This window comes from Lathamus discolor, chromosome 1 (genome assembly GCF_037157495.1).
Source record: "Lathamus discolor isolate bLatDis1 chromosome 1, bLatDis1.hap1, whole genome shotgun sequence".
Taxonomy (NCBI): Eukaryota; Metazoa; Chordata; class Aves; order Psittaciformes; family Psittacidae; genus Lathamus; species Lathamus discolor.
In genome coordinates this window covers 109,724,495-109,752,223 of record NC_088884.1, presented here as the reverse complement: position 1 = coordinate 109,752,223, position 27,729 = coordinate 109,724,495, and the positions used below count along the sequence as shown (strand labels likewise).

At 39.8% G+C, this 27,729-nt stretch overlaps 1 protein-coding gene across 1 annotated transcript in view; it reads left to right on the top strand.

Annotated features, from left to right (window-relative positions):
* Nucleotides 1-14,370: 14,370 nt before the first annotated feature.
* Nucleotides 14,371-27,729, top strand: part of ENPEP (glutamyl aminopeptidase) — a 36,053-nt gene continuing 22,694 nt past the window's right edge. The window contains exons 1-3 of the mRNA XM_065690218.1: nt 14,371-15,228; nt 20,162-20,303; nt 22,931-23,062. Of these exons, the coding sequence (XP_065546290.1) occupies nt 14,615-15,228; nt 20,162-20,303; nt 22,931-23,062 (888 nt within the window). The 5' untranslated portion in view covers nt 14,371-14,614. The remainder of the gene's footprint in view (nt 15,229-20,161; nt 20,304-22,930; nt 23,063-27,729) is intronic.

The following is a 27,729-nucleotide window of genomic DNA, read 5'->3' as shown; positions in this document are numbered from 1 at the left end:
TGAATCTTTTAAAAGCCTCATTAGACTTCAATAAAATCTTTTGGTCTATGGGACTGAGGTTAAGAGATATAATAAGGAAAAGATCTCACTAAGATAACATTCACTGGAATCACAGAAGAAGACGAAATAAGGTAAAAAAGGAGGGATGAAGTTAAAACAGAACCTTCATCCCAGTTTCTGGAAACTTTACAGAGTCTTACAGATAAAACACCTTTTGTTGTCCAGATCCTTGTTTGTTCCAGTTCTGTGAGGAGATGTTAAGGTAATATTAGATCTTGCCTCCTAGCATCTTTTTCCACATACATGGCAAGAACAAAATTCCTTACAATGTATCCAAATTTAAGACTAGTGATATGAGGAAAAGAGCTAAGTCTTTAAATGGTGTTTAAGTTCCTCTTCGTAAGATGACTTTGCAAATTTCAGACACACAACTCCTCCAGTTGAAGTAGCTTTGGTACTTATGATACAAACCTCTCAGAACAAGGGTTTCTTGACTCTTTCTCTTAAATCCAAAGTGATTGCTGTCACTGAATTTTTGGCCATCTCTAAATAAAACAGCAGTGACGTTATGCTGCTAGTTGTTGGCTTCTCTTCAATGTGTAAAGGAGCTGGTTCTTTCTCAGTAAGGCCACAGTGCTACTTGTTTCAATGAGATCCCACTGAGACCATTACTTCTGGGGTACCTACAAAACACGTGGGAGCTGAACAGCCATTAATAACCCTTTTGAAGATAGGAAGAATGTTTTTCACTGAGGTCCCTAGAAGAGCAAACAAGAATATTTACCTGTACTTGTTCTCTGACCCTTTCACATTGCTATGAATAGGATTCCAGCTTTTTATATTAACTCACTATTGACAATAAGAAGCCTTGCCTCTATACCAGGCCATTAGCACAAGGAAATGGCTGTATACCTTGAGTGATGTGTAAGCCCTTAGACTGGAAAATCAGAGATCAAGAAATGGATTGGCAAGGAAATAGACCCTTGCCTCAGAATACTTCTTGCAATCCTCCTTTTATCTAAATTGATCTTCACCAGGGAAAGTTAAAGTTTGTCACACCAAGCAAAGAGTAAAAAACTATTGCATAGATGGTATAATCTTTACTGCATTAATCTTGTTAATCATTATCTCCCTGCCAACTGATGTCAGCAGTAAATTACAGAACAGATGACATCTCTGATTTCTGATCTGATCTCACCATTCCCTCTATATTCCTTAGTGTTGCAATACTAGAGGCTATTTCTGAGCTGAACTTATGTTAAAGTTTTTATGGCTGCCTTCAAGTTTTGTAAGACTAAACTGTATTAGCAACGACACTGATCTTTAGCACAAGGATGTGTAAGGAGCAGAACACACTCTGACTACACAAAACATTATTGCATCCTTTAAACCTAGATTACATCTCTTTAAAGTATGAAAAGAGTATATGGAATTTTCTGATATCAGTCTGCACTGTATGAATTTGGTTTACACAGTACAGAAAATTCAGTTCGATGCACTGAGTATATATCTTACTTTGGAACATGCAGGAAATATCCTTTATCCTTTTGCATCTGCAAATATCTCTAATGTGCTGTAAAAGTGCCTAAAGAATCTAACATAAGCATCTCAGTTTTAGCATGGAAACTGTGTAAATTCAGACCTCTGCCTCCAGAAGATTTTCTTGCTATCCTTGCATTTAGATTCAGAGTTAACATATCTCTCAGCTAGTCATCACCTTAGGAAAGGGGACAGTGTTCAAGAGGAACATAAAATACAGACAGAAAGAATGGGGGGCTCTGGTCTCTTGAAGGAGCACCCCTTTCACCTTTTGAAAAGGAGTACATTCTAGTTAGTCCATAGCAGTACGAACAATCAGGAACTGTCAGCTTTGTTAGCAGGAAGCAAACAGCCTCTGTACATCTCTGGGGTTCACCTCTGCTCAGAGATCTTCTTCCCTCTTGGACAGTGACCTGCACAGGTAAGGAGTCTGACCCAACCTCACATCAGCCACACAAGCAAATGCTACCCCAAGCTCAGATTACTAGATGCAGCACATGAAACCATGTCATCCCACCATAGCAAAATCCTTCTCCAGCCAAGCTGACATTCTGCATTTTGGCAAAGCCTTCCTTCTTTTTCATAATTTAAAAAAAAACAAAAAAACAAAAACAAAAAAAAAAAAAACAAAAAAAAAAACACACCACAAAAAAAACAAAAACCAACAACAACAACAACAAAAAAACCCACCACTTTAAAGATATTGTCCAAGATCTCTTGGCATTGCTAGAAAAATTGAACCTTGCCCTGACTCCCCTGCTCTAGCACACACTAACCATTTCAATACTTAACAGGAATCAAAAGCTTCAGATCAGGGCCAGACTACACTAACAGGCTTTTGTGGCCCTGACCAGCCCCAACTGGAACCCACGCCCCTACCTATTGGAGCCCTGTTTAGGATCAGGTTGGTCTTTTATCCCCTTTTTTAAGCACTGTCACAATCAGTGCCCGGTTTAGGACTCTCACCTTATGGACTCACTTTCCAACTAGACCTTAGCCCTCCCTCATCACTGTAGACACCCACATGGCGAACTGGTGCTCCATCAGGATTTACTAGCATGCTTTCAAGCTTGGAGCCCAGCATTTCATGGCAAGGCAAGCTGTACTACTTGCTGTGTAATCTGATAGGAAAAACCCGACAGCTCCTTAAAGAATATGTTTTATCATTTTACTGTATGTCATACATCAACTGCCACTACAGATAGTATTTTAGCCCTCTGCATGGCCAAAGGCTTCTAAGCATCTTCACTAAACATCTTCTGTAAGTGTTCTCTCCTGAAAGTTCTTTAAAAGAAACATTAATATCGCCTTCTGGAAAACACCAAGAAACACAGTCGTGGCATAATGGAGTTGAGAAGAACAACTTCAGATGAGGTAAGAAAGAAACTGATGTACCTCTCATCACTTTGGAAAAAATATTGCAACAGGAATAGTGTCAACAAAGCACGAACTGAGACTTTACCGTCATACTCTAGAAAATACAGCATTTCTCTTGGACGGCACCAGAATTAGCATGAAGGATCTGAACATGCAAACTTTCAGGTGCCTGTGTATTGTCTTGCAAATGAATTCAGTGCATGTTAGGACTTTGAGCGTTTTAACGGAGTAGGTTCCTTTTTCATTCCAGAGAAGTAACTTACATCTATTGGGCGCAAGCAATGGTGCAGTTTAAGTTACATCGTAATGAAATGTTGGAGTCTAGCTCTAAAATCATCTAAGTTGTAAAAATTATAGCAGCACAGTTTTAAGAAAGTACATTTTAGAACCAGAGTGACCAAGTGCACTTTGAGCATTAGCAATATTAAACATCTAACTTCAGAATGGCATGGCAGGGAAACATTATTCTGCTGTTTACATGAGTAGAGGGACATCACATAGATGCAGCAAGAGCCTGTCCCTTTAGCCTGTTGGTTTCTTTCTGGCAAAAGCTATCACTGAAGTATGCGGCTAAAACATGGGAGTTAACCATCACATGAGGGTAATCTCCCAACAAAACAGCATTTGAAACGCAGGGCCTTTATCATAAAACTTTGAGGTTATTTAGCCGAAGTTCTTTCTGTGGTAATAAACATTCATATCAGTTTATGTTTTATATTTGCTCCATTTTCCATATGTGAGGACACTAATGCTATTTCTGTGTAATTTGCAACTGTTAAAGCCACTCCTGATGAAAGAATAAAGTCCAATTGCATGCAATAAGATAGAACCATTTCTAGTATTTCAAAACATACTGGTGAATCCTGAGTAAACTATTAACCTGTTAAACTAGGAGACTAATTGCACTACTATAGTACAGGAATTCCTCTGAAAATGCCTACCCAGTTTCCATTTAAGCAACATGCTGCTCTTAGAGCCAACAGCTGTGCCTACCTAAGCTCAAAATACTGCAAATCTACCAGCAGAAGTCTAAAACAGGACAGTACCTTGACACCATTTGCATAACCAGGCAAACCTGAACAAATATGATTCAGGTTCCCTCACTGCCACCTTCATACAGCTGCAGAAAGTAATCTGTTTTGTACTTCTGGATATTGAAGAGAAAAAAAATGTTAAATCCAGATGTTTTCAGGGCAGCATGCATAGGAGGGAGCACAACCCAGCTCTTCCACTCCAGCCTGAGTGGCTGGCCAATAGGAGTGGATTATCTTCACAGAGAAACTAGTGTGAAGAAAGAGAAACAATACTAAATCAGGAGGAAATAATGTTATTCTCCACACCTGTTCTTCATTGGTATGTAAGTGAAACATCTGTTCCTATTTATAAATGAGCAACAAAGTTGCCACAGAGTGAGATAATGGAAGTCTGTTCTCATGAGAATAGCAAAAGTACCTTTTCAAGATACACAGCTCAGGAAAACAGCATGGGTTTCCACTTGCTGGAACAGGAAAGTAAATCATAAACTGATACAAAAATCCCTCAGAGCCACATTTCCATCTCTGCTGGGTCACTTAGCTCATAGCTTTTGTAACTTGGTTATCTGAAGTATAGAAATTATCGCACAGCTTTGGGAACAGGCATAAACACAGGTCTGGTCTTGGCTGCTCTTACGTTGGTGGGAGATGAACATAAGAGCCTGTGCGTATAATGTTAGCGCAAGAGAATTGAATCTGAAGTGCCGCACATCTGTCATTGAGTCACACAAGTGCCAAAAATAAACCAACCAAAACCAACTGGGTTGCCTCATCGACTGCCCATCCAGGGAAATACTTTCACATATAATCATCCTCTACAGCAGAAATACAGAAATCTCACCCAGTTATCACCTCAGAAGGCAAACTCTTGCAGTCAACACCTCCTTTGACCACTTTCTTCCCAGCTCTTTTGTTCAGAGCAGTCAAGGCCATTCCCTCTGCTCCACTGGTCATTGCCTAGCTTCACCACTTGCTTTCTGGGTGAGGCTGTAAATCCTAGCAGATCAAGGGATTTGGAACTGTATTTAAGAGACTAGTTCACGCTGTTCCCAGGGGGGAGGCGGCTTTAGTGATTTGCTGCATAAAAGCACTTTCTTTGCCTTGTTACAATTTCTGACGCTCCTAAATCTGTGAATGTATGCTGGAAAACACCTGAGGAACCGAATTTTAGAATTTTCCCTCATCAAAAGGCATTAATGGGTGAGGGTCTTTACTTACCCCCACGGAGGAATACAAAGGCTTTGAGGTGACATGGTATTTAGGGTTGCAGAAGCAGCCCGAGGGTACCAGAGGCTGTAGAAATGATGGTCTGTCTGAACGGAACTAGTTGCCAATAACTTGGTAAGCAGACAGTATTGACGGACATACTGTCTGTTGAGACACGGTATTACACTTGGCTACTAATAGTGACTGTGATTCAGGCTGAATATGGGGTCAGCACCGCTCAGGAGGATCGCTCTAATCCTTGCTGCGCTGGGTCTTCTGTCCTGGGTGAGGCTGTGGGATTAGTGCTGAATTTTATTTCCTGACAGAGCCAGATAGCAGAATCCCCATCTGAGCCCTGCTCTGAGGCATCAGGTAAAAAGCACTAAGAGGCCATATAGAGAATTCCCTTGGACACTGCTACTGGTCACGTGTGTGACCTAAAGCAACGTATCAACTTCCCTGTCTGTAGGAATTTTTCAGCATATTTCAGGAGACAAAAAGTCCTAAGTCTTCCTGTACTGCAGGGAAGGGCTGGCACAACGTGAGCACAGACACGCAGCTCAATGTGGTGATGGCAATAATCCAAATGATCACACAAGAATAACCAGAACTCATCTTTTTGTTAAAATGAGGCTGTATATCTGTCTGCAAATCTAGATATAGCCAAGGGTATAACACTGGTTTTTATAGGATTCCAGGAACACAGAGCTGTAGCACAAAATGCATATGAGCTTTCAGGATAACCTTGGAAAACAGGTGGTGACTTTTGTTTTCCTACATGCCTTCTTGTTTGCTTTTTCCTTCGCAAAAATATTAAACTAGATTACAATTTTGGCAATTCTTTTTTTAATATTTATTTCATTATTCTGAAGATTAAGCATTAGATTGGATGGTTACATTCACAAGGAAGCACTTGAAAAACTAGGCCGCTTGTTTAAATGCTTCATGTGAAGCTGGGAGTCTCAGTCCAGTGTGTGCCAAAATATTGCAACAGGACAATAGGGAACAGCTTGTGCAGCATGTTAAACTGTAGCTAGTCTGCCTGAAAGCAAGGGTGTGAACTCTTTCCCTGCATCGCTAAATGTGCAGCTACCACTTAGAGGAAAATACGAATTAAGAAAACCAAAGGGCAAAGCAGAAGGAGCCTTTCTATTTCTCTATCTGGAACATTTAAGGGTTTTTACTTACTATTGTTAAAACAGCACTCTTAAACGTTACACAATCAGAAGCATTTCTTTGTAATCTAGGCAAAATATCCCCAAATATCAGCAATTCAGGTATCTGTCCTGGTATGGGGTAATGGACAATTAGAATAGTAATCAGGAAGGACTGGAGGATGGAAATAGATATCCTTTTACATTAACAACTTTGTAGTTGACTACAAAGGCAGTATTGTTTTAAGCCTCTCTGTAACTTGTGATTAGATGTAGGGCCTTTTCCCATTTTTCCCCAACAACTTGATTAGCAGACAGTATGGACAAACTGAAGATTTTAACATCTCTGTCAATAATAGAGGTATTACAGACCAAACAACATGGAAGGGAGTGGCATAGCTTTTGTCAAAAAAACAGGCTGACCCTCCAATTGGAATAGACACATTCAGCTCTTGTACAAAGAAGCCCTTATGTCATTGTCAACTTGGTGCACAGATTTTTATAAAAAATAAGAAAATTATTAAAGTTCTGTCTCTGAGAGAGCTTTTTTTGTTGCTGTGTATGGTTGCAGTAGTGTATCTTTCTCAAAAAAAGAAAAAGTTATTTCCATTATAAAAACCACACGGAACCTTAAGGTGTGAGGAGTTAAGTAGATTGTACCTTGCTTCTTTTGTTACACTAAGTATATGCTTCAGAAACAACTTCCTTTTCTTGGCAAAATAAGATATGATGATTGTAAAACTATGCTGAACAGTTTGTCCTTTGACTTTTTAATCTTTAGACTGGCACACAAGCATTGAAGAGCAGTGTTGATTGCACCATAGATATGAGTTCTGATAATTCAGCTGGCAATTGCTTTGTCCTAGAGTCCAGTAAGTATTCTTCTCTACTGAGCAGATATCTTAATGGAGTTATTTAATTTGAAGAACTTTAAATAAAGTCCTGTATCATCATGAGAAGCAAGCCAACAGAATGAAAGCCTGTCATGTAATGTGAATTATATGTAATATGAATTGCTTGTGTTGGATTACAAATAATCAAGATGAATAGTACATACGTATTTGCCTACATGGCTATGCCGATATACTTGTCCTATGACTTCATTTCATTCTCTCTTTCCATTTCTTAGTGCCCTACTTTTTTCTCATGTCTCATACCAGTAGACACACTCTCTGAGCAAGGACAAAGCCTCTACTCCATCTAAAAGCATTAGACTGCTCTTGAATGCAAGTATACAAATACAAAAAAGTTCTGTGAGGAAAAAGCATCAGATAACCTATGTCTAAATGCTCCCCTCAGACATAGTAATAAATGTAGGCCTGCACTTCTCTGCCCTACTTCTTGATCTCTCTTTAGTGAATGGAAACATTATTTACTGACTTCAGAAGGAAACAGAAATAGCCCGAAAATAGCATATACAAGTAGTAGTACGTTTTTCTAGAAGAATTAGGACAGAGGCTGAAAAGTTGTCTTTTATGTCCATTTTCCTTTATTAGGTTTGTTGGTATTTTCATGGCTTCTATTACGAGAAGTTATCAGAAGAAAGTTCGTTTTAGTAAAGAAAGATTCCTGCTAAAGTCTATCATTGGGGTTTGAGAAAAAGAAAAAGTGAATTAAAGTGAGAAGGGAAAAAAAGCTCTACAGGAAATATCTGGCTATACAATATCCCATTCTGTAGATTGTCCTGTAAAACACCAGTACTCAAACTTCTTCCCTTCTAGGGGAAGGAGTGAGGCAGAAGGGAAGAAGCTAGTTCTGTAATTGTCAACATTCTTTCATCCCCCAATCTCTTGATTAATTCTCAAATGCCTTAATATAACTACAATCCTGTTTACAAAGGGGAAAAAAAAGATTATTTTTTTTCTTTTTTTTACATAATAGCAAATGAAACATTTTTTTGCCACTGCAACTGTTTTATCAGCTTCATCACCCTAGCCAAGAAAATGAAACAGGTAGCAGGCTTGGAAGTAACCTAAATACATGTTGACAGACAATTCCCCTGAGATTACACCTCCAGCTGGGCAAAAATGCTTAACTGTCATCTCCTCTTCCATTAACTTGGTTTCATTTATGAAATTAAATTATTAACTTCTTTAGTGCTGTAAATCATGCAAGCAATTATTTTTGTGTGACTTGGCATGATTTCTGAGGCATCTTACGTAGGAAAGGACTACACGAATTTACATAGCAGAACAGGTCAGAAATCTGAGTCCACTGTTCTGCTTCTCAGTGGCTTGCATAAGATGCTTCATGAACAGCATCTATGGCCACTCACTATGAATGCCACTATGTAAGAAATATATGAGAGAGAAACTTGAAAGGCTTTTCTCTAGCCTGTGTCAAATTTACTAGCTCTTAAAGCTCTATGAGTTTTCTTAGTATTATATTATGGCATAGGTAAATAGCTTAATCTAAACTACCCATTATTTTTTTGCACTGTTATCATATCACATTGCTCTTTTTTCAGATTCTCAAGCACTTTGCTATTGACTGTTATGGTATTGCTCTCAGTGCACACCATTGTAATAGAGCAAGATTCAGGGTCTCAATCTCTCTTAGTGATTAAAAGGATGATTGATCCTTCCATTCTGTTTGTTGTGCCAGTTAGTGTGATGCCTTCTTGTATTCCCACTATAGATTTTTTTCAGTAAAATGAGAAACCAACAATTTACTGTAAGTGAAAGCAAGCCTTCAACTGAAAATACTGTTTTCCAGAGTAATGTTGAATGAAGCTAGATTCATACTTGGATTTAGTACTATCGCTCTACACTGAGCAGACATCATTACTGGGCTGACTAATGCTTTGTTTTCGTTTATTCATTCCTTGAACTTACCCCTGCTTCTGAAGGGAAAAACAGTACAAATAAGCCTGCCCTGAAGGTTAACAGTTTCAGGCTGGGGCCAGTCAAGGTAAGAAGGAAATTTTACACTTCTCCATCAAAATGCTTTTCTTCTTATGAACTGCTATCTAGACATAGAAATGGAGTGATATAACTGCACCAAATGACACAACAGTGCTCAAGGGCAGAGGTGATGCCTCAGGGAACTGCAATTTAGATTAAAGGTTGTCGGATGGCAAGTGGAGAGAGGAGGCTTTCTAGGGTATCATCCCTCACTCTCAAAAAAAAAAGTGAAGAGAGTGGAAAGTAAGTTTTCCATTCTAAGAGGATAAAATGCCTTCAGAAACTCATCAAGGAATTTCCCACTGAATTTCTAAACTGCAGTATTTGTTTTCCTGTGGGCCTGCTGGTGGCCCGGGATATCTAGAGGTTTCCCTGTAAAAGCTTGTTGCTCTTCTTGCTTTTGCTTAGGAAGTTGATAAGTAAAATGTATGTTGAGTGAATCTGAAAAAATGTCCATGTAAGTTAAATTGTATTTTGTTCATACAGTAGAGCCCTCCTCAGGCATGTTTTTATAGACAAGAAGGAAATTTCACATCGGAAGCTCTGCTCTTTGAAGTGCAGAGCAATAAAGTGTAATTATTTTAATGACCAGTGTTGATAAGAAATAGGGTACTAAGATGTAAAACCAATAAAATATGTCAGAATTGGAAAGTTGGAACTGTATTCCCAGGATCCAGACTATTCTGGTTTTGTATTAGAGATTAATGATTAAGCTTAATTAATTAGAGATTAATGATTAAAAGCAAGCACATCTTGGTAGCAATGAAATGGAAGATTAAATGAGGGTGTGACATGATATGACATATGACATGATATGATACAGCAAAGCAAATGAATACAGTTTGAATTGCTTTGTTTACACAAATAGTATAAGATGACATTCACATTTCAAGGCAAAGAATCTATGTTCTGGAATTTGGAACAGGAAAAAAGGAAAGAAACAAAATAAAGTCTCTACTAAAGGTAACTCTCAGTAGTTCCTTGTGAAGAGGCTTTCAGGTAACTCCCTTCAGCCTTGACCCTAGCAATAAAATAGCACTGACCTGCTCAGAAACACTGCAGAACTCAAAACAGGTGGTGGGACTGCACTGCACTTCCATCCAGCGTGTTATACATGGAGCTCTTCAGTCTGCAGCAGGAAATAATGCGGTCCTCCTAAGGCACTGCAGCCAAAAGTACCACACAGCTGGGGCCAGATTTCAAAGATCTAAACAGGGAACCAGTTATGACTGAAGAAATCCTGACTGTCATTCTCAAATCACTTTGAAACATTCGTACTTCCAAATAACACAACCCAAAAGAACTTGGTTTGTAGTTATAAATTGTCATAAAAAAGATTGTGAGTGGAACAAGGACCACTGCAAGCTAGTAATTCCTAAGACTTGCGAATTCTAGGGAATTAATTATTGCTAGAGGGTGTTCAAAGCCAAAGATGGAGACACAACCAGTCGTAACAGGTATAGGAAAACAGTGGACAAGGGAATTATTTCTGACACAGCTCATTTGTGATCTGGGGGAAGAGCCCAACCAGCTTCACATTTTTCAAATTAATGTCCTAAATTTTTTTTTTTTTTTTTTTTTTTTTTTTTTTGCTGGAAGGCCACAGGGAGAAGTGAAGTGCAGCTCTGCCAGAAAGCAGTCGCTACAGCAGATTGCTTCATGCCTTCTTTTTGCAATGACAAATCTAATGAGGAGTGTTTAGTATAAAGAGAGCCAAATTCCTCCTGATGGAGGCAGAGAGGCTTCATTTATTATCCCTAAATCTTGCAGCAGGGGCAGCTCAGGGAACAGAAGAGAATCAGAGGTCCTTAGACTCTTGCTGCCCTTATGTTGCCTTAGCGTCCCCTAAAACAGTAAGCCAAAGACTTCCTTGGCATAGGTTCAGTAAGTGTTTCAAGTTATTTCAAGGATGGACTTGGCTTAGAGTTTCATTTGTGAGTTGCAGTGGAGGTTTGGGTTTTTTTCTTCTTTTCTAATATACTTCATCCATTTCCACATCTTTGATGCTTTCCAGAGCAGCTCTTTGTCTCATTGTCATCTTCAATTAAGGATTTCCTAGGACTATGTGACTTTTTCCTGAATGCCTACAGCAGGCTTCTGCTAGTACTGATCCTGGCTGTCACTTGCAAAAATTTTATTCCATTTTCCAAACTTAAAATTGGATATTGTATTGAAAATGAATGGCTGCCAGTTTGGGCATAAAAATTAAAATTCATTTATATTCCTGGTAGTTGTCTGAAAAGATCACTGGACATTTCTCCTAAGGGTATGTACATGTCCCCACCAGCAATTTCATGACAGAGCAGAGTGACTTCATACCCACATCCATTTTAGGTAGCTAAATGGGGTACGCAAAAAAGCTAGTGTTATAATTCTGGTGCAGACTGAGAACTAAACCCTAACTTCAGATGAAATTGCTTCAATTACAAATCAACACCAAACAAACGATAGCAGATGTTAGCATTGCCCAGGTGACTGAAAAGATTGGTATAATCTCTTTTAATTTTTCCAGAAATTAAACTAAAGCAACTTAAACTTGTCCAAGCTTGGCTAGCTCTTGCCTGCAGTCATACTTGCGGTTTATGCTGGAGCAGCTTGGTGTGAGCTTTCTTCCACTTTCCATATGGAGATTCATTACCTTATGCCTGTGAGGTGAGAGGATAGACAAAGTATCCAACTATCTTCTCTGGGGAGGCAGATCTTGTTCCTTGCCCCTTTCTACCCGGAGACAGCCAAGCAGGGTAAGTATTGGCATTGTCTTTGGGAGCTCTGCCCTCCTTTATTGCTGCTGTGTAGAGGAATTAATAGTTTGAGACCTGTCTTATCCTTGAACATGTATATTAGGTCAGTGCAGCTAGGCAGCTTCCTAGCGCTGCTATCTGACCCCAGTGGTGTCAGCTGGGAACAAAGCATATTTCTGATATGGGAGGGATAACTTTGCTCATAACTACCACTATCAGAAATATACTATACCTATTTTTGGCTTCAACTAGGCTTGAACCTTATAAAAAGAAGATCAGTGTTAGAGCTTGTGCGTAACTGCACTTCCGCTCTTGACTGGCAGAAGAAACCTATTGGAGGTTATTATCTCTGCTGCTTGCTCAGCTAATTTGTTTGTCACTTGTCCTTAACTTGTAATGGTTTTTACTGCTAGTGTTGTTTTAAGGCTTAGGATAAGAAACACATATATTTTTGTTGGTTAGGACCAGCTCATCATTTCTAGCTCTTCCTGAAGGAGACACTTGTTACCAGTGAGGAAATCTGCAAGTCTCATCATAATTACAATAAACAACCTGTTCGGCAGTACATAAGCTCAAACAGCATTTTTAATTTTCAGATTAAAAATGTAGCAGAAAAACTTATGGCTGAGAATGAAAATGGGTCAGATGTAGAAAACACGCCTGAAATTAAGACGTACTTAATATCTTGTCACTTATGGTCTGTTCTGGTTTAAAATATCTTATTTCAAATCTATTCTCCTTTTTTTCCATGTCCTACCCAATCAGAACAAGAGAAAAGCTGAAATGGTTTTAAATGTTAAGACCATGATCTTCAATGCTGGCTCTGTTGCTAGAAGTTAAATTCTTACCCAATCCATTAAAGGGCACTGGTTTCCCATGTCATATCTAGTTTTGATCATAGCAAAGAAATGAGAAACAATAAAAACAGACATAATGTGAAACAGATTTTTTGCTTTCTGCTTGATTTTTTTTTTTATTGTTTTTTCACTTTTGAAAATATCTGTATAAGAGTTGATGCTCTGCAAGAAAAAGACCTTTTATTTTCTCAGGTCCTGTTGGAAAATCTTGCCTTTAAAACAAGATGTTATCCAAATAGTAGTGTGCTGTAAGAGTGCTGATGCTGACTGGGTGGCTAAAGTTCCCCATGGCTGGTGACATTTCAGGGGGAGACTTATAAAGCTTGTAAGCAGATCCATTTCTAAACAGACTGGATAAGTCTATCCTGGAAAAGCTCCTTCCCTGACTCAATGCATCTCTCTCAGAGCATATGTTGACTGATTCTAGGGCTTAAGTTAACCCATCCAGTTGAAAATTCATCCATCTCAAAAAAAAGAGAAAAAGAAAAAAAGAGGCAGTAGTCAGAGATTTGTAACTGATGTGAAGAATGATGTTAACCTGTCTCCTAATAAACCAAAACAGGAGACATGAAGCCAAACTGATATGCCTGATTAAAAGTCTACTCAAATGGGCTCCATAAATGGAGAAAAAGGTTAAGAGATTCAGGGACTGAAGTTTCTATTCTATACCATTTTCCTTTAGTTCCGCATCAAATAAGGTCAAGACTACTGCTTTACTCGGTTTCACAATGTATTAACATCTTGCTTCCAGGCTTAGCAAGGCCTTACTTACAGTAAGTTCCACCAAGCAGAATCAGGCTTTATTCAATTAATTTGTTTTGATGGAGTGCCACATTGTGATCACACGCAGTAAATACTAAATTAGATCTTTAGTACATAAATCACATAACTGCATATTTACAAGTGTTCCTCACAGCAAGAGTTTACAGTCTGCACTGTAATTGTGCAGCCCAACAAAGCGATGCAATCCCAGCCTACCAGATTGCATGCGTGTTATGTGCAATCTCCCAAAAACTGGCCCTATGAGAAGGGAAGAGGAATGTAACATGTTTTAAAGTTTGAAGTCAGTGATCAAAATTTATTGTTCCTCTGTGCATTCTTTAGGCCGTGACTGCCTCGAATTACTCTGTAAAGGTAAATGAGCCCAGAAAAGAGCGGAAACATTTGAAAAGGCTTTGAAAGATGTATGTGATTTTTGCTGGATTTTTTAGCCTTCGGAGATGCCATTTCCCAAACTATAGGGTGGAAGTTCAAGAAAATCTTTGCTAGTAAGAGGAAAAAGTAAAAAACCCAAACCTTGAAAACCCAGACAATACACAGCGGGGGAAAAAAAAGGAAGAGGTAGTGGCAAAGGTTGAGAGTTTGGAGCACTTACACCTCTATCTGCAAAACTTTTCTGAAAGCTGCTGACAGAGCTTTGGCATCTGATCATCTCCTGACTGCTGATTAACATAGCACTGTTTTATATTTAACTCAGGCCAGAGCAGGAGGGGCTGGGGGTGGGGTTGCACTGCTTATAAGGGGAGCACGGCAGGAACAATGTTCTTCTGTGTCGGTTCCCTCCATCTCCCAGCCCAGCTGCATTCCTTTTGATCATTCATATTTCCTCCAAATGCATGTTGTCATTAATTAATTGAGTGTCTCATGGAAAGCGAGGTGGGGGAGATGGGCAGAGAACAGCTATAGCTACACTATTAAAATACAAACCAAGTCTGCTGAGTTTACTGAATGCAAGTGCTGAAGTGACTAATGAGCTTTTTTTACAGTTAGTGTTTTCATCTGAGGACAGACCCAGGACCAGAGATGGAGGGCATGCATTTTGAGCATGAGAAGACCAAGAGGTACTGCATGAAGACAAAGCATGTGGCTATCATCTGTGGCGTCGTGGTCGTTGTAGGTCTTGCTGTGGGGCTTGGCGTGGGATTGAGCAGACCTAAATCTCAGCAACATTCAGGGGAAACAGATCAGCCAACAACCCCTTCTCCCTCAGTGGACTTGAGTTCCTGTCCTTCTAGAAATGATGAGACTGGGGACTGGACCAATTTCAGACTGCCCACTTACGTCAAGCCTATCCACTATGACCTGGAAGTGAAGCCTGAAATGGAGACAGACACTTACACTGGAACAGTCAATATTTCTATTGCTTTGGAAAAATCTACCAGCTACCTGTGGCTCCACCTGCGAGAGACCAAGATTACAGACATGCCAACACTCCAGAAATCTTCAGGACAGCAAATTGCTGTGAATGACTGCTTTGGTTACGAGCCACAAGAATACATAGTGATGAAGACAGAAACAGAGCTCTCTGTCACTGATGAAAGTGATCCCTATATACTCACCCTGAAGTTTCAAGGCTGGCTGAATGGTTCCCTGGTTGGGTTTTATAGGACCACCTACACTGAGAACGGACTTACCAAGTAAAGCAGTTTTTCTTTTATTTATTACTCTTTCTTCTCTACTTCTTCAGGCGTGCTCTATTCCTATTTCAGCTTCTCAGTCTTGTCTCTCACCAATTTGCTGACATTTCTGGGCTGCTCTTTAGTTTTCTCATTCCCCTAAGGAAGATGCTGTATTCAAAACCCTGTGGCTGCTGACAAGTGAGTGTGGGCTGGAGAGATGAGGGGTTTGTTATTATTACTCTGAAAAACTTTTTCAAACTCTACTTGTCCCAGGTTACCTTTGAGCATTACAAATGGTTCTCTCAAAAAGCTGGAGGGATTGAGGCCTGGTTTTATAAAGAGCATAAAGCTCTCTCCTGTCACTCCACAATGTAACAGGTTTAGCGTAAAGAGTGATAGTTTTCCTGACATCATGCCTCCTTGATGTTGTAAGCCTGAGGAATATCCAGACTTCCCTGTCCCCTCTGCAGCTGCTTTAAAGTATGGGTAGGAAAGTCCAAAATGATTAAGGTTATCTTTGACTTGGATGGTTTTTGTGCTCCAGCTCTTCCTTTTTAGTGCATCAATAGTAATTGAAAGATTACAAATCCTCTGCCAGTTCATTTAACCCATTCCACTTCCCAGGTTTGCACTGTTTTCAGGTGGAAGCTTGAAAAAGCCACTGCCCACTGCTCAGAGGCATTTCTTTGCAGTAAACATATGGAGAGAACGTTCATTTCTTTTCAGTATTTACATTTCTGAAGTGACTCATTCCAACCTTTATGTCTAGAAGATAAACTTGGATAGATTTTTCCAAGGCCCTGTAGCAGAACACGGAGACAAACACTGATGTGTTTTCACTTGTTTGCCCCCCTAGGATAATGTTGTCATGAATGAGTCTCATCAGCTCCGATTCAGCTGCTGGCAGGCAATGCCAGGAGTAGCAGCAGTGACAGGCACCAGGAGCAGAAAATCCAAGAAGCAGAGGAAAAAAGCAAACATTAATTGCTCGTACTTAAACATAATTATCTGATCTGGGAAGAAGCCATGTAAAGAGCAGCTTAGACCCCAAACAGCTCTTTCCCTATTGTTTTCCTCCAAATGCCACCTTTGTATTGCTCTGACTTGGAAGGTGCTTTGGTTTTGTGCTTTGAGTACCTGACATGCCTGCAGAATTTTAAAGTGTAACCTGTTAGCATCTTTCTAAGTTGAGGTGTGTTACTTCCTTTGTATTAGTGAGGGATACCTAGATATTAAGTTAATTGCCCCAGGTCTGTCACAACACCAGAACAGCAGAACCAGAATGTAGGTCTCCTGAGGCACATAGAAGAGCAGAGTGACCATCCTTCAGATCCAGACAGTATAGGAAGACAAAGACCAAGCATCTGACATTAGGAAGAAAAGAGAACTTCATAAACTAAAGAAAGCATAAAATGTGAGCTCACTTCAAGAGGGCTCCCACTTCTTGATATGAGTGCTGAAAGCTGCAATTGCAAGGATGATCTTAGCCAGCAGTCTGACACACTCAATACAAAAAGGAACTTGAGTGTGCGTGTTTGTTTGTTAAGCTTAAAAAGGGCTTTACTAAGAATGAGTGAATGGTAATTTTTGTAATGCTTTCCATGTGGTTATGTTTGGGCAGAAGCAATGTACATGGTAGTGATAAGTACAGCTTCGAAATAAAAGCAACCACCAGCCAAGTTGCTGCGATGCGGATTGAGTGTAGGTGATAGCATGGGGTGAAGAACGATGGCAAAAGAAAGATCTTGTCACTTATTGAAACAGCTTTTTCCTCTGGCTTTCTGCTTAAAAAACAATGCTGACTAGAATTAGCTTTTTTTCACTTCAGCTTTGCCTGAGGCGGACATCAACCTTGGAAAATTTCAACCCAAATAGTTCCTTTTTTGTCATAAGTAAATATAAATCAGATTGGGTAATAGCAAAAGCCAAGCAAGTCTATTAATAGTGGGTATTAAAGAGAAGGGGGCTGAGGTGAAAATGAGAGCCAACATGTAATTAACCTACTCCCCCTCCCTTCTGGGCAGTGTTAGAAGCAGTGGGACTTTTTGAACAAATTTATAATACTAGAAAGTCAGATCCCAGGGCTGAGCTGCTCCCCAGCTGTCTATCTGTGAAGGCAAAGATTGCCAAAGCATTGATATAATGCCTTTTGTTTACAAACTGGGCACATGTCCAGGCTCTGCTTTTGCTTATATTCAAATGTCTCACCACATGTCATGGAAAACAGGTAGATATGTGATGAACATGCCTGCAAGTCTAGTATCCTTGCAAGGCTTAGGGAGGAAAATGCCTCATTTGGGAATCCTATTCAAACAGATCACACAATCCCCATTAGGACAAAGGTGCTTTTGGACATGTTCAGAAGTGGATCTTGAGATACCTTGGGAATATAATTATTTAAATTGATGTGCACATGTGGGTAGGGAGCAGGAAAGCATAAAATTTGAGAATGCAAATTTTATATTACACCTGCTTAGATCCTCCTGTGGGTGCCCAATTCCAGCTGTAAGAACTGAAGTCCTTTTATAAAGCTGCTACTCTGTGCATGTCATCTCGCCTTTGATGAAAGGGGAACAACAGTTCTTCTCTACTTTGCATGATGCAGTGAGCATAAATATGCTATTCTCAAATATTTTACAGAAAGGAGCACAACAGCAGTGTTTACTTGGTGTAATGGGTTCTTTTAACTCTCAATGAATGTACTAAAACCCCCTTTAATTTTGTTAATATTGCAGATAATACAAAAATGTCACAACAGCTGGTTTGGTTTTTTTGATTTTGCATTACTATTAGTGACAAGGTATGGCTTCTCTTTTATAGGAATTCCCTCTGTCCTCCATAAGAGGAAAACAAGAGGCTTATAAAATATACTCACCTGGGCACATGCCTAACAGGGGGACTTGAATTTAGGGTTTGATTGATTAGGGAAAGGCAGAACACTCTTTAGCATACAGAACTAGCACTTCCGTATTTCTTCTTCAAGGAGAACATTTTCTCAGAAGAAGCAGTGAATCTGAATTTTAGGAAAGACTAGGGGAAAAATGCCTTAATTATCCCACAGGGAGGAGTTTTTGCACAACTCTTTCTGCTTTGGAAATAATGAAGGAGGGGTGGTGGTGGAAACTCATCACGGTTCTATATGCAGCACTGTTTTATTTTGGGAACAGCTGGATGTAGTCTCAGCCAGATCTTCATTCCTTATTACTATGATATTTAAAACTGTCACCTCCAGTTCACATTTAAAGGTCTGGTTATCAACAGCAAATAGAAGGGCAGAAGCCACCAAGCAATGAAGAAAATCTTATCCAAAAACTACATTATACAGTGTGAAAGGAAATGGCATTTTATATTTCTAGTGCCACTTCTATGCACGACGTAGCCTGGACTTATCATCTATCCTGTAGTGTTAAGGTTTTGCACTGCTGATGCACAAATCAGCAAATGTGGAGGCTGTCTGCCTCCACAAATATATGAGGATAGATGGATTATCACCTTATAAATCAACAGAGATATCACAGTGTTATCAGTCTGAAGGAACAAGATATAAACATGTCAAAACATAGAGCCAATTTTTTAAGCAATAGTTGTGAAGCATTGCCCTGGGGACTTGAAGTTAACTTCATTGTGAAATAGCTTTCAAATCCTACAGAAAGTTGAGGATGACATAATGGAAAAAAAAAATTACCAAGCAAAAAAAGAAACTCTGTTGAGTCTGAAGTTATATTAAGGTGAATATTCATTATGCTTTCTGCCCATTAACTTTTAAGTTACTACTCCTATGAACATGAATAGAAAGAACCCAGACGTATTACCTCCATCAGGCTTGTAAATGATCCTTGCTGCTACAAGTTCCTAAAGACCAGTTTAGCATTTAACTGTCACAGGGAAACGCCAAGGGCAACAGAAACACTGAAAAATTGTTTGTCAAGTGAGCTTGTAGGATTGCTGCAGATCAGTAATTTACGATGTGCACTTTTAATTACTTTTTGGAAAGAAAAACTACCTTAATATTGTTAGAGCAGCTGTAGAAGTGCTGTCAGAAAATGCTCAACATTCCAGATTAATTGAAGAAGCATCTGTGATCCCTTTCACCATCAATCACTGGAGAATATGCTCTGCTACTGTATGTGGGAGCCTGATGTCACTGTGAGAAGTAATCACATGATATGAAAGTTCATAAATTTCACCTTATTTTTTATGTGGCCCTTATTGTCTAGCTCCTCCAGTTGTTTTTGAATAACTTGGATGACTTGCTAAGCCCCCCCAACACAGCTAGCATAGCATCAGTTACATACTATAATGTTCAGCTGAACTTTACATGCTTCCTCCAGTGGTTTCATCAATGGAATCAGGGAAGCAGCAGCAGAAAACTGTAACTGGTAACTGCAGAAAAAAGAAACACACAAATAGGATGAGATTTTAGGGGCACTTATGCAATTCCAAAGTGTTTTCTCAGGAGATGTTCAGGACTCCAATCCCAACATCTGCTCTAGTGGGTAAAAGACTTAAGTCACATGAAGTGACTAAAGCAAACATCCCTACACCATGAGCTTAATTTTCTTTCAGATTATAACATCAGTAGTTTATTTTCAGATGCATAAATCAATGGGAAAGCTCATGAGGAAGGTGAGCAAAATTTTTACCATCCATGAGGGGTCATTCCTAACTTATTGCCTGGCTCCTAAAAATTTTTGATGATAAGCAACTGATTTTAGCTTTTGCTCTGAAACCTAGAGAATGTTGATGACAGCTTTGGGGTATACATGTTACACATGCCTATATGATGCCAGCTTCTGCATTTCTTGTCTCCCCTGCTTGTATGAATGGACAAGTACACACAAATATTTGTAGCTGACTTTAGTTTATGAAATTGCTAAAACTGTGCTTAGAAATTGCAGATAGGATTTAAAAGGTATGTAATGAAGGCTTGCCAATGTGTTGTTTGTTTAAGGAGCATTGCAGCTACAGATCATGAGCCAACAGATGCACGGAAATCTTTTCCTTGCTTTGATGAGCCCAACAAAAAGGCGACTTATAACATATCTATCATCCATGAAGACACATACCAAGCACTATCAAACATGCCAGTACAGGTATGTATTTCCCAGCTCTGCTGCCTAAGTGGAATGGTTCTTATTATAAAGGCACTGGAAAGGTAACATGGATCACAAGGTCCTTGCATATTCACAGATTCTAGTATCCAGACACTGTAAAGTGAATGGTTAATAAATATTCCATAAAACAGGACTGGATGGTCAGTTAGGAATCCCAGTGGTCCACAAGCACACAACATGGCAACACAGAGCCAAATCCAAAGCAGAAATGAAACATCTCTTCTGTCTTCTGCTAGCTGGCCCTCTGTTCAGATATTCTAGATAAGCTTCCCTCACTAACTATAAATAGGTAATGGCAGGTTCTTCAGTCAAACCAGGTGGACTCTGAGAAGGAATGCTCTGGAAGACAGCTGCTTCCCAGATGGGAATTCCAAAATGTTCACTGAAACAGCATAACAACCCAAAGCGAGGGTCTGCTGATCATAATCTCACTGCAAAGGATCCTTCTCGCAAGAAAGTCCAGGATTATTTTTAATAATACAGAAATTAAAATCCCATCTGTCAGATCATGGGTGTGGATATTTGTCAGTCCACCATGAATGTAATTTCCTAACTAATCTATTTCTGGACCTGGTGGTTCAAATTCCAAGTTTTTTATGAAATTCAATGGCATCAATTATTTACCTCTGGGCCTTCTGCAAGAAGATTGAATGGTTTTCATCTGAGAGAGTTTCTAATGAATAGCTTAACTGAATGTGTAGTCCAATGTATAATTTCTAATAAATATGTTCCAAAGTGGGAAATAAAGTGCCAAGTAAAAAAAAATAAAAATAAAGAAATAAAGAAATAAAGAAATAACAAGCTTCCAGCCTCCAGGCTGTTGACATTTGCATCTTCCAAATCACTCCCTCACCCAGAAAACAAAGGTCTGCTTTAATGTGTACTGCTTTATTTAAAGAGTCCCCCAAACCTTAACTATCCCTTAGCAATGCAGCTGACAGAACTATTACCAATCTGCTACAGCTGCCTCCCAGACCCTTTGCAAACTTAAAGTTCTGACCTATTGTTATTAAAAATCTTTCTATGATAGAGCACCAGGCACTTTGATGAACAACAAATGAAAGGAGAGTATTTGCTGCACCTTTCCTTGCAGGCCTCAGATAAGTGAGAGTACTGGCAAGGGAAGTGAGGGGATGAGGCTAGATGTTGTGGAGATATAGTCAGTTTTGAGATTTACTTTACATCTTTACATGCACACCTTGCCTCTAATATGGACATACAAAAATAAGCTTTCAAATTCAAAGGGCTAGCTACCATTTGTTGATCAATCTTCTAAAATCCAAGTACAAGCAGGGAAATGTATATTATACTGGGTTCATACTCAGGTTTGGCTAACTGATTATAGCAGGACATTTTTTCATATGGTGTGATCATGAGGTCAGTAGCTCTGTTCTTAGCAGTGAAAGCTTGTTGGGAAATATTTTAAATGGGTGTAAATGGAATTGTTTGTAAATGCACACATGCTGTGTGTGGCACATCCTGCAGCAGTCTTGGCGGTGTGGAGCTTTATGATCAGCACTGCAAAATCAACTCAGCAAATTCAGAAACTCATATATTTCATTTGCATTTTTCACTGGAGTTAAATTTATTTTTTTTTAGTAAAGTTCTGACTTTGTTGAAAGAACAAAACACATCAAAATAGAGTCAAAATGAGTCAAATAATTTAAAAGTAGACTGTGAATATCTCTGTGAAAAAAATAAATTTGTGAAAAGGGTTGGTATTTTTTTGCTCATGGAATCATGCTCATATTAACTCTAATATTCACTATCTGTGCTTTATTTACATTGTATTTATAACAATCAGATCTCATGAAGTATTGTATCTAGTAGAAGGTTAGTATCTTTTATATGCTGTTCGCTTTTATCCTGTTTAAGTTAGTCATCCAGTCAAAACCACAAAAAAATTACAAGACCTGCAACAGCAGATAATGAACAGCAGAAGTAAATATTTAGAGGATGAATCACATAGAACAGGTTGCAGGTTTGGTCATAGAGTTCAGTTGAGAATTAAGGACATTTAGGAAAAGCAGGAATGGTATTTAAAATACAAAAACTATGATCAGCACTAAACCTTATGTACAGTTAAACAATCCACCAACTAGCAGTGCTAATTTGGATCTGAACGAGTTCAGAATATATTCATTAGACTTGTCTTTATCTCAAGTAGCATTTCTGCAATGCCTGCTTCCTACATGATGCATGTATTCAAAAAAGGAGAGAATCCAGCCTCTTCTCTAACCTGTCCAGAGTGATGTTGTTTTATACAACTATTTCAAGAAAAAAACACACTAGCATACACTGGAAAACTGTTGGCAAAATGCCTGTGCATCCGAATGATTTCAAATCCTTGATGAAAATTAGAAACAGGTAAAGATTTTTAGTGCAGAAAACAAAGTCCTATTTCATGTATTGCAGTATTGCAGAAAAAAAAAAAAACACCATTTTATCTATTCTCATGCCATCAGCACTAGGATGCCAGAAGAGGTGAATCTGGAGGGGTGATTTATGATTCCTATGTAGTTTCAGCCTTTAAAGACATATTGTACCCTATTCTGCATGTGTTTGCAATTCCAAAAATCAAATTAATTATTTTTCTGTTTCTGCAGCAAACTGTACAGCTGGGCAATAACTGGAATCGGACAACTTTTGAAAAATCAGTTCCCATGAGCACATACTTGGTATGCTTTGCAGTGCACCAGTTTCAGTGGATAGAAAAAATATCCGCTAGTGGAAAACCTGTAAGTCCTGTTGCCTCCTGAACGTGGTTCAGATGACAGATGTACTGGGATTTGCATTTAAAAAAAAACCACCAAACATCTCTTTTTATGATACAAACAGGAACATTTTTTCCCCTTTCCTATATCTGTGTTATGCAGCCTGTTTTATTAGGTTAGGTGTTCACAGTGGTCCATCTGACTTTACACAGTGTTTTGCAGTCCTTCCCTGTCTTCCATCTTAGTGACATTCCAGTCAGTACCTCCCATCCAGGCGCATGGGTGAGGAAAAAGCACTATTTCTCCAGCCTCCTACCTGATTATGAATATGACGGAATGCACAAGTTCAGGGGTACAAGACATTCATGGCCATAGATACAAATATTTTACAGTTTTCTGTGGATTAAAAGGTGTGAAGCTATGCACTTGATGTCTTCCTATTTACTGTCATGGAGACATAGGACTACAATGCTACGTACCATTATGCATTGGCTTTAATATTCTTTATTTTATGTGTCTAAATGTAGCTGCCCAGTGTAAGTTCTTTACAAATAAGTATTGACGCAGCAATAAATAAGCAGTGCAAGTGCCTGCCTGCACAGCTGGGTATTTGGTAGGTCCCCTAATGAAGTGAATATATTTGAATCTGAATCCATTAAATCAAAATAGCACCTTTATTTAGATGCAACAGGCAGTACAATCCAGTTCTCACTTGGACTGAAATCTCCTGAAGGTGCAGGTGATGAGGCTTAAGGAGATCACAAGACATTACATTGAATCACAACTTGAAAGCCTAAGTACAATTTGCTTCTCAACATAAACTCCTCATTTAGCCTACACCTAGTCTGAGATGCTCAAACTAGTGTTAAGTAATTATTGGTTTCCATCTTATTTTAATCTGAGACAGATGATGATCCCAGGACTGTACGCTCTTGCTGCTTCCCCATTCTTTCCCCTTAGGGTTGTAATACATGGTCTTGCAGTTCAGCTGAGCTGGCAGTGCTTTTCTCCTCTTCTGGAGGCAAGTGACACTGACGGACAAGCAATCTAGAGCAAAGCCCAAGCCAGACCACTGTTCCCCTAGCAAGGAAGCTCTTCCTGAATTTCTCTAGCTGAAAAAGCTCAACAAATCCTTCCCTACTTAAGGCTGTCTACTGATGTGAAAATCTGCCTTGTATAAATCTCCAAAGTGCTGATCCAGTTCTTAGCAAAGACTTCCTGGCACAGCGCTGTGCTGAGGCCTCCCTCCTCTACACCCTCGCTAGCATCATGTGCTATGTTTATATTATTTCTGGACACATAGCGAAGCCTAAATTACACTTAGCCAAGCAAACAGAGCCTGGTTTGAGATAGCAACGCAATATTCTTAGATCCCTGGTTTTGGCTTAATAATTTGTAAAACAGGAAAATGTTTTAGGCTACCCAGTCACAAAACTTTGTTAACCAGATGCTTTTCAGCATGGCTGCTCCATTCACTATCAGAGACAGGACTTTGATTATTTGGCCTTGATAGATATTCTCTACAGTTAAATTAATTTAAGAATCAGAATTTGCGCAGATTTGTACAATCTAATATGGTGGGGGAAGCATGTAGAACTCTTTATTTCCTAGATGCAAAAGTTAGCATTCTCTGCTTATCCATGCCATGCTCTAGACTATGGCTCTGAGGTCAATATTTACTTTTTTTCCCTCCAAGCAAAACAGTAAAGCCACAACGTTCCTGACTGGTTGTAACTTTTCTAAATAAAAGGGAGTGTTCACTGAAACATGGTAATTAAAGCTGTGTGTGTAGAAGCAGCAGTGTTCATGTCAGTACAGAGGTTGCCTGAAGAAACATCTTCTAATTCAAACCTTGGTTACTACATATTTTATTAATGCTATTCACTAAACAATGTCTGAGGGCTTGCCTGCACTCGAGTTGCCCACACTTTGGTTTTTAAGTGAGGTTAAAATCGTAACCATTTCCTTTCTCTTACCATAGACTTTAGCTTTACCAATATAAAGTATATGTGTAAGAATGTTCTTAATTAAGGAGCCATTTAACCTCCATAGCTAAAAATTACCTTTTCTCCAGAAAAACCAGGCTACCTTTGGAGTTGTTTAATCAGATATTTAGCAAGTCCTTCTCCCGACCAAAGTGTTCCTTTCAAAAAACTTTGAAGCCCAGCCGAGCAATGAGGTATTTAGATTCACATACCGCTGAAAAGAACATTCCACAGTTTGCTGTATAAATTGCTAGCTATAAATCCCTCATCCAACAGAAAGAGCCCATATGATCCATATATTGCTTTCATAAACAACAGCAACAGAATACAGCTCACATGGCACAGTAAATTATTTAAAAACTCTGCCATTCTGTCTGAAAGCCATTGCCCTAACAAAGATATTAATGGAATCAGTGGTAGGAAATGAGCTTACAGCTGGAAACAATGTTCCTGAGCTGATTACCTGTCAGGTACCAAATGTCTGGTTTGGAAAATCACAGAGGAGATTATACAAATGAAACCCAAAGTCAGTTCTAGTGCATGCTGAAGGTTTTGGAAACCATTAACATGGATCAGCTAGGGGACCAAAGACTGCTAAATTGGGTAAAGAGCTTACTGGAGTGGAAATTGGAAACTGTAATTGCAAACTGACCCTGAGGGAAATCCCTGGGCTTGGAATGAATTCCCAATTGAATTTCATAAGCTTTTTTTGGTTTTGTTTTTTTCATTCCAACTTTATTTCTGACCACTTACCCATCCTCCCCTCTCACTGGAGAGAGTGTAATTTCATGGTATTGAAATCGATGTGTTGTCAGGCTCTAAGAGGGCTTCTAGAGTAGGCCAGCTCCTTTGCTCCGTCTGGACTCTAAACTCCTGGCTGTAAGACAGCACTGAGGAGTAAACAAGCCACACCAACACAGCCAGAAGAATGTGGCCCATTCATAAGAGTCACAGAGCCTGCAAAATTAGATGGGTCCATTTTCCTAAAGCCAGAAACTTCACTTCAAATAAATATCTCTTACTTTCCACACTGAAGATTGTGGGGGACAGTGAAGAGAACACCTTATAGCTCCTGCCAGTGGATACTCCAGTGCTATGGCTCTGCCCTGGGGCAGAGACCTCTGTGAGATCTGGGATAAAGAGATTGAGGGAAAGACCCCCAAAAGACTCCATAAATTCTGAAGTTGAACTTTGTCTTCTTGATGTGGAGGTAACATCCCAAAAAGCTTTTTCAAGCTGTAGGCTTCCTCATCCTTATGGGTGCCATAAGGGCTCTAGTCTTCCAGGGCATGAGATTTCCTACTGCTTGACAGTAATAGCCAAAGCAGTACAGGCACCAAGCCGCAGAGATGGAAAAGGCAGCACTCATCACACTAATTTTTATGTTCAGGAAAAAAAGAATGCTCTGATATGCAAAAGGAGCAGAGAAATAGTCACTCGTCACACACAAAGCTACCAAACATGCTAGTTTTCCTGGGTCTGCCTGGTTGAAGGAGAGCCAGAGAGTTAATTTTTGTCTGGTATTTCCAGAGGTGCAGCAGCCCAGCAGGCAACATAACTGTGACTGGGTGGCTGTAGGGCCTGAGGTCACAGGCAACCAGCCACTCAACCTGCATGAGCCAGCATGCCCAGGAAGACTTACAGATCTGGTGAACACACTAACTTCAAAGGGTCTGAGATCTTCAAGCATAAAAGGACAAGAGTAAATTGTGATGACAGTAAGTAGAAAAGGTAGACAGAAATTGAATAAGGTGTTATGGGCTTCAGACAGATTTCACAGAATCACAGAATCACAGAATCCCAAGGGTTGGAAGGGACCTAAAGAGATCATCTAGTCCAACCCCCCTGCAAGAGCAGGGTAACCTACAGTACATCACACAGGAACTTGTCCAGGCGGGCCTTGAATATCTCCAGTGTAGGAGACTCCACAACCCCCCTGGGCAACCTGTTCCAGTGCTCTGTCACTCTTACAGTAAAGAAGTTCTTCCTGATGTTAACGTGGAACTTCCTATGTTCCAGTTTACACCCATTGCCCCTTGTCCTATCACTGGATATCACTGAAAAAAGCCTAGCTCCATCATCCTGACACCTACCCTTTACATATTTGTAAACATTGATGAGGTCACCCCTCAGTCTCCTCTTCTCCAAGCTAAAGAGACCCAGCTCCCTCAGCCTCTCCTCATAAGGGAGATGTTCCACTCCCTTAATCATCTTTGTGGCTCTGCGCTGGACTCCTTCAAGCAATTCCCTGTCCTTCTTGAACAGAGGGGCCCAGAACTGGACGCAATATTCCAGATGCAGCCTCACCAAGGCTGAGTAGAGGGGGAGGAGAACCTCTCTTGACCTACTAACCACTCCCTTTCTAATGCACCCCAAGATGCCATTTGCCTTCTTGGCCACAAGAGCACACTGCTGGCTCATGGTCATCCTCCTATCCACCAGGACCCCCAGGTCCCTTTCCCCTTCGCTACTTTCCAGCAGGTCAACCCCCAACCTGTACTGGTACATGGGGTTGTTCTTCCCCAGATGCAAGACTCTACACTTGCCCTTGTTAAATTTCATCAAGTTTCTCCCCGCCCAACTCTCCAGCCTGTCCAGGTCTCGCTGAATGGCAGCACAGTCCTCTGGTGTGTCAGCCACTCCTCCCAGTTTTGTGTCATCAGCAAACTTGCTGAGGGTGCACTCAGTTCCCTCATCCAGGTCATT